At 43.8% G+C, this 9,868-nt stretch overlaps 1 protein-coding gene across 1 annotated transcript in view; it reads left to right on the forward strand.

Moving 5' to 3' along the window:
* The window catches only part of LOC123048231 (indole-2-monooxygenase-like), a 3,496-nt gene extending 659 nt beyond the window's left edge, over positions 1 to 2,837 (forward strand). Inside the window, exons 2-3 of the mRNA XM_044471373.1 lie at positions 1,634 to 2,062; positions 2,144 to 2,837. Of these exons, the coding sequence (XP_044327308.1) occupies positions 1,634 to 2,062; positions 2,144 to 2,767 (1,053 nt within the window). The 3' untranslated portion in view covers positions 2,768 to 2,837. The remainder of the gene's footprint in view (positions 1 to 1,633; positions 2,063 to 2,143) is intronic.
* The last annotated feature ends 7,031 nt before the right edge of the window (positions 2,838 to 9,868 follow it).

The following is a 9,868-nucleotide window of genomic DNA, read 5'->3' on the forward strand; positions in this document are numbered from 1 at the left end:
CCTCTCTCTCTTCCAAATTATTTGTGCTGATTTTGTTCTAAGTCAAACTCATCTAAAGGGAAATGTGCTAATATCTGACCTCATCTAAAGGGAAATGTGCTAATATCTGCAACATATAGTATGGAAATACGTTTGATGACCAATCTTGTTTAGCGCTGTAGATCTTCATATATTTTTATAGACTTTGTTAAACTTAAAAATGTTGGACTTAGGACAAATCTAGAGTATGAGTGTAGCATGTTCGTCGAAATGCTTGGGAATGCGATGTTCAAAAAGATTTCACACAACTTGTAAGTAGAAAGTCTAGTTTTATTGCTAGCCGTCCATAGTGTACAACACATTTCTTCTGAATAATTGTTGACAGCATGATGTGTGGAGGGCCAGTGGAGAATTGGCACGAGGTGGCGGATATGTTTCTTTTGCCTTTTTGAAAAAGAAGTGATGGTGAGGGGTTGAGGGGGTACTTAAGCCGTTAGCGCACGGATGTATCACTTATATAGGTGTTTTTTCTTTCATTGAGAATTTCCTCAGAGGAGACATGAGACCATGTCTTATGTATTTTATAATTGAGATACTGCTAGGTTTTGAGATGCAATAATACAAGTTAACCTTTTCTCATCGAGTTTGGATTGCTTACCATAAGTGTCATGTTCTAATACAAGTTAACTTGTGAATAGACAGTCCAGTTTTCTAGTTAACCATCTCCAATTCCCGGATGTAATAACACAAGTTAACTTGTGAATTGACAGTCTAGTTTTCATGCAATACATCTCCAAGTCCCCAAAAACCCAAGGTTAATTTCCCCCGTGAGGTTCCTCCACGGAGGGTGAGTTGAGGCTTAAGATCAGTTTGAAAGGCGTAGTTGATAGACAACAAGTCATTATTCTTGTACTACCACTTGTTCTTACGGAGGGGTGGAGGAGACTTCCGTGTTACAATACAGGAAAATCCCTCCAAAATTGTAGTGTTCAACACAAAAGCTATCAATCTTTTAAATCAGTTGATGAGATTACGAGGGCCATTGGGAGAGACCGCACGAGGGGGTGAATAGTCATTTTTTTGTAACATAGGGTAGGGGAGCGTGTTCTCACCAAAACTACCATAGTTTAGGGGCAAAGCACAAGAGCTGGTGAAGTGGTACACTACAAGGAGGTTCTAGGAATAGGCAATGTTGGGTGACAAAAGGGCCACTGTACTGACAACAAAGGTGGTTCTTTGTGAAATAGGGAGAAGAAAGGTCATGGCTTTACAAACCCATCAAGGAGAACCTCATCCTACTCAACAGTGGCGACAATCTAGAAAGGAGGTTAGGGCCTACAAGATGGTCTTCTCAATAAACCCATGGATAGACAACATCCACTAATTAGGAGATTCTACATTTCTATAAAAATGGTAGTGAGATATTTTTTGTTAATCAGTAATTTACCATCACATATCTCCCAATTTATTAAATTGTTTTCTACTGTTGAAACTCGTTGGTAATTTTGTTATCACAAACTTATCCTTATTGTTATAACAATTTGTACTACACTACATCACAAATGAAATTAAAAAAATTGACTGCCATGTGCCCTCCCCTAATAATGTCATAAATGTTAGCTAGTCTCATACTTTAAGATGCATGTCATCATAGGTGAACATGGTGATGACCAAGATTAACGAGGCCGCTGCAGGAGGTGCTGTAGTGGACATGAGTAGGCTTCTGAAGTCATTCACGTATGATATGGCATGTCGGATCGTGTTGGGAGAGTCCTTCCGGAAAGAAGGACAGAGCAAGCTACTTCGAGACCTCATAGACGATACCTCACGAATATTAGGAGGTTTCAACTTGGAGGAGTACTTCCCAACATTGGCAAGAGTTGGAGTGCTTAAGAGGGTGGTTTGTGCAAAGGCTGAGAGAGTGAGGCGTAGATGGGCCTATTTGCTGGATAAGTTGATCGACGAACATGTGAGCATGGAAAAATCAACAGTTGATAACAAGGATGGGGATTTCATAGATATTTTGTTGTCTGTTCAGCATGAGTATGGTCTCACAAGAGAGCGAATGAAAGCTCTCCTAACAGTAAGTACAAATGATACCTACCAAACTATATATGTTGATTTATGTATATCTTATAGTGCCCTAATTAATTAATATCCACAGGATGTATTTTTCGGTTCAACGGACACGTTATCTAACACTCTCGAATTCACCTTGGCCGAGTTGATGAGGAAGCCATGCCTATTGGGGAAGCTACAAGATGAAGTGAGGAGTATCGTACCCCGTGGACAAGAAAGTATAACCGAAACCGACATAAACAAGATGGCGTACTTAAGAGCAGTCATGAAGGAGTCACTCCGGGTGTATCCTGTTGCGCCTATCCTTGCTCCACACCTTGCCATGGCTGACTGCAACATTGATGGGTATATGGTTGCTGCTGGCACACATGTCTTAGTCAATGTATGGGCCATTGGTAGGGACTCCAGCTCTTGGGGGGATGCAGAAGAGTTCATACCTGAAAGATTTATATATGAAGATAGTGATGTGGATGTCAATTTCAAGGGGAATGATTTCCAGTTCTTGCCATTTGGGTCAGGACGAAGGATGTGCCCTGGCATAAACCTCGCGATTGCCAATTTTGAGCTTATGTTGGCAAACCTCATGTACCATTTTGAATGGGAATTGCCTCCAGGGGTTGAGACGAAAGACATTGATATGACAGTGGTCTTTGGGCTAACCGTGCGCAGGAAGGAGAAGCTACTATTAATTCCAAAAGCATGCAAGTAGATAAATGAATAAAATATAAGTTGAATATTTTGTGTTATTGCTATATTGTTGCAAATAAAGAAAGGGGAATTCCTACTTGTTGGAAATCAGTTTAGAAAGATTTTAGCGGTGGTTGATCTTGAGCCCAAAAAATTCTAAGAAGGCCTAGAGGATCTGGTTAACTCTGTCAGCTTGATCAGCAATGGCAAACAGCCCTCCATCCCCTATTCCCCATGCGACTCATAGGGTTGTAGGAGGCAACCTCATTCGAAGGCCTCCAAACACGTTTTCTGCAACCAAAGTGAATAGGTGTGGGGAAATAGCCCCCCCCCCCCCACACACAAACACAGGACATGTTCTTGACCATACGGAACGATAGTGTGTACCCATCTAATCTAATTAGCTTGGAATTTCTTATGCCATAAGATCTCTGCCAGACAAGAACCGAGTGCAGCTTAGTTGTTCTGGTCCTTTGTGGTGGAACCATCCCACACCATGTGTTCAAGTGCTCACACTTTCCTAGATTTATTTCAGACTTTCAATAGAAGTTCATTCAGTGGAAGATATCGTTCCCCTCAACTAAAACATAATCGTTAAATAAACCATGGGCATATGACTCGAATCGCTAAAAGTATACGTGAGTACCACATGATATTTGAACTATTAAGGTCATGTACATATGTGTACATGTTCAAAGTCTCCTAATAACAATGAGGGGCCATAAATCCAACAAGCAATAGCGTCAGACATTATCTAGGAATGTGTCCTGCAAGTCATGTCGAACCATGGCATAAAAAGTTACCACAAGCATATTCGTCCCAATTCGTGTTTACCATGAGGTGGTTAATTAAATTGCGAGTATTATGGAATGTCATGTTATCTCCCTGCCATCAATCTATTTGTAGGTTGCCCTTGTGTATGTGCCAAATCCCTCAACAAATGCTATAACCGGCGATCCAGTGAGTCGATGAGTAACATGCGGGATTGAATGTCAAATGTATTTTTAAAAAGAATGCCAAAGTTAATTTACTAGAACCGCACTGTTATGATCATTAATATTATATTATCCGTATATGTCATGTGTAAAATGGTATGAGGATAACATGAACAAAATCGAGAAGTTGTGAAGCTCTTTTCTTTGGCAGGAGGAGGGAGACGCATTGGACTATGATATTATCCTAAAAGATTTGGTGGCCTCGGTGTCAGAGATTTGTGAGCTCGTAATCCTCTCTATATGCCCGTGTTACTCATGTGCGAGGGGTGGGCGCTCCAGCGAAAACCCTAGCCGCCGCCACCTCCCTCCTCTCCATCTGCTCCCCCGCCGCCACCGGACGAAGCCGGCAGGCAAAGCCTGCTTGGCCGATGGCGGCGGTAGGGATGCTCTCTCGTGCTGAGATACCTCGCGCGGGGAGTGCTCGCACTAGTGCGGCGTGACAGCCCAAGACGACGTGTCTAGGCGGCAGAGCTTGGGAGCCGGGCCAACATCCCCAGTGCTGGTGGTGGTGCTATCGAGGTGGCCGTGTGGGCGGCGCAGGGGTAGACCCGCGGTGGCGGCTAGGTCCTGTGATGGTGGATGGTGGCGGTGGGGCAGATCGGCCCCCTCGCTGCGCGCTCCCCTCCCCTCCTCCCGAAGATGGCATCATGGTCTCTGGCGGCTGGTGTCGGACAGAGCGGACTGGCCGTGGCCATGGTGGCGGCAGGCTGTTTTTCCCATGAGCTGCGCCTAATGTCTTCCGAGATCCAACCTAACTCCGGCCAGTCGCACATATGCCTCATGCAGGGCATCCCTCGACTTTGACGTCACCCACCTCCCTTGATCTGTGATGTTGGCTCCATCATGGTGGTCGCTGAGGCAATGGTGGTCTTGTCACTGGTCTGGCCACGCCGCATCTGGACTATTAGGGCTGCAGCGATGAGCTAGATGGTGGAGGTGATTTAGATTCGATTGGCAGATGGTGGCGTATGTAGATTGTTCTGCAGCGACTTCCTACGGATCCACGACAACGGGGGGTCATTAAAAAGACATCGGGGTTTTTTTATCTCTTGATGCGGTGGATGACTTCGGTGGTGGGTTACAAATTAAGGACGATGACTTGACGCAGAGGGATGTTTGTGGAGTAGCGGCGATCCAATTGTAGGTGCTATGATAGTGGAAAAGCGGTGGAGACAACAAATGTGATATTTGGATGGTGGTATTGTGTGCACCCAGTGTCGAGCTCAGGGGCGAAAGCCTAGGACAGACCCGAGTAGTTATTCATGGCAATGGCGATGTTTTTACGTTGCTACCTTGTTGGATGCATTGCTCGGATATGTTCGGACTGATTCTTCAGGGTGAAAACTTGGACACTAGCCTTTGTGGTTGGATCCAATGACGGCGTCGCTTGAGTGTCACTTCGTTCCTGAAGGCGTTGTTGTTGAAGATCCTCTTCATCCATGTGGTGTCAATGGTTGCTACGGATATGGTCTCAGTTGTAGTTTGTCGATCGTTCATTTGATCGCTTTGGGGCTTATTTCTTGTTTCTTTTTATTTTTTACACACATGCACATAGCTTTTGGCTTATGACTTTGCTAGTTGTCGGTGTGTTTTCACATGTGTCTGTGTGTGTGTCGGGGGGGTGATTGTTTGCATCTTAGTTATGCAGAGATCGGGCGTGTGTTCAGTGTGATGTATCCTCTTGATGCTCCATTTGAGCCAATAAAATCCATCCTTTGTCGAAAAAAATCTTACGTTGCTCTGATATTCCATAATGGAATGAATGAGTGGAAGATTTACCCGAAGAAAAAATACAATACTTTTCTAGTCGTAGGTAGGGCTACCTATCAGGCGTACCAGATTCAATAGGCTAGGTTATAGCTCACATATTTTTTAAGAACTAGCCGCCTATAAGCCCCGCTAGTAGTATTCCTGCCCAGTGCCGCCTCACTAAGAGGGGGGCAAGTGTTCTTCGGAATGACTGGGCATAAAGGGTATGTAGACGGTGAATCGAGTTGGAAATGAAAGTTGCTAAAAAGTGGCGGAATGCTCTCGAAACCAATTCACTTGAGTGAGATAGGGGAGAATAGAATTTCATGTGCAGGGGTTTCTATAGATCTACGAAGGAATGACAAAAGCGAAGGCAGCTCTGTGAGTCCTCCTTTCGCAAGAAAAGAGAATTCCACTTTCAATTAGCTTACCCCGATCCGATGCACCTCTTATGTAGCCCCCTGAAACATAGTAATTGCTACAAGGTGCACTATTGGCTTCCACAAATTGTATGTCACTCAGAACAAGAAATAAATAAAGACAGAAAACTATGAAGATCACAGCCTTGGAAAAATAATGAAAAACGAGACTAATCTGGAAGCAGCAAGAAAGCAAGAAACGAGACTATCAGGCCAAACTAGATGTAAAGGCTGGGTGTAATTGATATATTTACGATATTAATATATTTACAACTTTTACAGTAGTTGGCATTTTTCGGAGCCGTTTGTTTGTCTCGATCTAACGGTGCATACATACGTAGTACTCGAAAGTATGCAGATGAAAGTACTCGAAAGTACTATTAGTCTAAGGGCATTTTAGTCCTAGGAAATATATGACAAGGTGGGGCCCTCTCGTCCAATGCAAAAACGCCGCCCCTCTCCTCCAATGCAAAACCGCCGCCCCTCTCCTCCAATGCAAAACCGCCGCCCCTCTCCTCCAATGCAAATCCGCCGCCGTGCTCCTTCCCCTCTTCCATCACCATTGCAACCGCGGCCATCTCCTAGCCTTCTCCTCCTTCTCGCGGTCGCAACTTTGCTCTTCTCATCTTCCACATCCACCCCCTCTTCCATCCATGCAAGATCCTCGATGAAGCAGCAGATCAAGCACATCGGCGGCGGCGAGAACGCCGACTTCGTGGAGATCGCCGGCGGCGAGAACCCCGACTTCATGGAGATCGCCGGCGGCGACTAGGTTAAGATGGCCAGGTTGACGGAGATCCGTTCTTGGTTTCACAACATATTGCAGATGAACTGGACGGCAATGGCCACTTTGAAGAAAATGACGAGGAGGGAGAGGGCAAAGCTCCCCCCCACCCGCACAACCGATGCACAAGGTCGAGATCCTCCTCTGGGCGATGGAGCAGGCCGATTCGTCCAGCCCATGGACCAGGCGTAGGTGGTGGGCGCTCAGATCCAGGGTAGAGCATCCATTGGATCAGGAACCCACGGTGCACGAGGTGCCGTTGCAGATTGTGGAGCCTCCAACCGAGTCGGAGATGACTCCGAAGCGCAAGAGGAGGAGGACAGTGGTCACAACATCGCTTCCCCGCCGTTCTCCACGCTTCCCTCGGCGCTCTCCTCGTCTGAACGGCGGCCCTAGCTATGTTTAGGGTAAGATTGCTGAATTTCATTCATCATTACTTGCCACTTGCTTAATTTGATTCTCTGCAATATGTTCTTGCTACCTGTGTACTTGAATCCGTAGCCTGTGGATGGCAGCTTAGTTTGATCGACGAGGCTGGAATGAGTTTAGGCATATAGCATTGCTATGTTTACTTGCTATGTTTTGATGTGCTGGAGTGGTATCCATGATAGGAAATTTTGTGTGTCACCTCAAGAGTTGTTTTCAAATTACGTGATGCAATCTGTGTAAATTGAACTTGCAATATTTTGGCTGCAAGAAGTGCCTCCAGATAAGTTCAGTACACAGTTTAGAGTGATAGACTCTGGGTTGACACTGAAATATTTCAATACTGCAAGTTTAGTAGATAGTTGTAGGCATTGAAATATTTCAGTACTGACCGGTTCACACTGAAATATTTGTGTAGTGCAATTGCAGTACACACGGGTACACACTGAAAATTTTTAGTAGTGCAATGCAATTTCAGTACACACGGGTAGACACTGAAATATTTCAGTACTGCAGTTTCAGTACACGCACGCAACCCCTGAAATATTTCGGTGTAGCAGTTTCAGTAAACGCGCGTAGCCACTGAAATATTTCGGTGGTGCTGTTTCAGTACAAGCACGTAGCCTCTGAAATATTTCGGTGGTGCACTTTCAGTACACGCACGTACCCACTGAAATATTTCAGTGGTTCACTTTCAGTACACGCACGTACGAAATGAAATATTTCAGTGGTGCTGTTTCAGTACACGCATGTAGCAACTGAAATATTTCAGTGGTGCTGTGTTTCAGTACACACACACGTAGCCACTGAAATATTTCAGTAATGCACTTTCAGTACAGAGATGTAGACACTGGAATATTTCAGTAGTGCCCTGTCGGTGATCTTGCATCCAAATATTTAGGGCTTCCTAATGATTCAGCAAAACAATAGACATAAGCAGTGAAATAATTTTTGTAGGGATGTTGGCTTACTCATGTTGTCGTGCTGTACAACCTTTTGCTTCGCTTCCTGTAAGTGCTTCTTGCGTGTGCTATGGCCTACATGCTGTTTACTCTCATCACAGCAGTGATTTTGCATCTTACAAAGGTCTTATTAATTCAACATTGACTTCTATGAACTTTGTATTCAAATTCGTATCCTCCTACAATTGTTGTGACAGATTTCCTTGGCATCTTCAAATTACCGTACTGTCATTTTTCCAATACTAACTGTATTCAATCTGAAACTTTTAGTTACTTATATGCTACAGGTGGAATCATGGATAGGTTGCTGAAGATGCTGCGCCTCACAATAAAAGTCCCTTGCTCAACCTCAACATCACAAGCTTTTTTGCATTACTAGTTGTCTCAGTATTTCATGTGATGTATTTTAATACCAGAAGTTGTTATGCATTACAAGTTCAATCTGATAATCGTAGTACCTGCAGTCTGTGTGTTATCTGTTTTGTATGTGTGGGATCAAAATCTAATACAGTTCTGATTCCTGTTTTCATGGCCTTGATGCTAAGTTAAGTACATGCTGGTCAGAGTGATCGGAGGGAAGGGTGGCGCTGGTGGGAAATATTTTAGGGTTTTATCGTCGTGATAACCCTAGAAAATTAATAAAAACGTCAAAAATCAATGGAACTAGTCATGGATGCTTCTCATGTTGGTACAAGGGTGAAGAAAGAATATAGGTCCATTTGAAGCAAGTCGAGAAAAACCCGTCCTTCCCCACGGACCCTTACCTCCTATGGGAACGGCCGCCGGTGAAGGATCGACAATGTGCGCTTCTCGCGTCACCTTCAAGAAGTATTTTAAGCATTTAATCGTATTAGAAAATCCATACAAATGCCGACAACCTTACCAAACTAGTCATGCTTCCTTCTCATGTTGATACAAAGAAGTGGAAATTTTTTGGGTCCATTTACATCATGTCCGGCAAGTATTTTAAGCAGTATAAATTCAAAAAAAATTCAAAAAAATATTAAACCTTGGAAACCTAGCTTTGTTTGTGCAATAGATCATGTGTGCCAAAATTTGGGTGATTTGGAGGTGGTCGAAAAAATCACCGCATTCCGAAGGGACCATTTGGTCTAACTTAAGCCATTTTTTCGACCACCTCCAAATCACCCAATTTTTCTATGACACGGTGACCCACATGTGCCAAACATGTCTATGAAATAAAATTTGGAAAAAAATATTTTACAATGCCCCCTAGAGGTATAGACCGATGTTTTGGTCAGTCAGTCTAGAGTGCAGTATAAATTCAAAAAATTCAAAAAATATAAAACCTTGGAAACCTAGCTTTGTTTGTGCAAGAGATCATGTGTGCCAAATTTTGGGTGATTTGGAGGTGGTCGAAAAAATCACCGCATTCTGGAGAGACCATAACTTAAGCCAATTTTTGAACAAAGGTGATTTTTTTTCCACCAGCTCCAAATCACCCAAATTTTCTTTTACACGGTGACCCACATGTGCCAAACATGTCTATGACAGAAAATTTGGACACCACCCGTCGATTCATGTCCTTCTTAACTATCATATGATGCATCTACATTCAGTTTTAATTTCTAAGAATCCTGTTCAGACCACTTGATTATTTCTTTGACACCATTTCCTGTTTTGGCAATTGGTCTGCCTTGTTGCATGAGGACAGAACCAATACCTTGACCTGATGCATCTGTTTAAAAAGTAAATGGTAGGGTCAAATAAGGCAAAGCCATAACAAGAGGAGTGACCAGACAATTCTTCAATGTTGTGAAGGCCTCA

This window comes from Triticum aestivum, chromosome 2D (assembly GCF_018294505.1).
Source record: "Triticum aestivum cultivar Chinese Spring chromosome 2D, IWGSC CS RefSeq v2.1, whole genome shotgun sequence".
NCBI lineage: Eukaryota > Viridiplantae > Streptophyta > Magnoliopsida > Poales > Poaceae > Triticum > Triticum aestivum.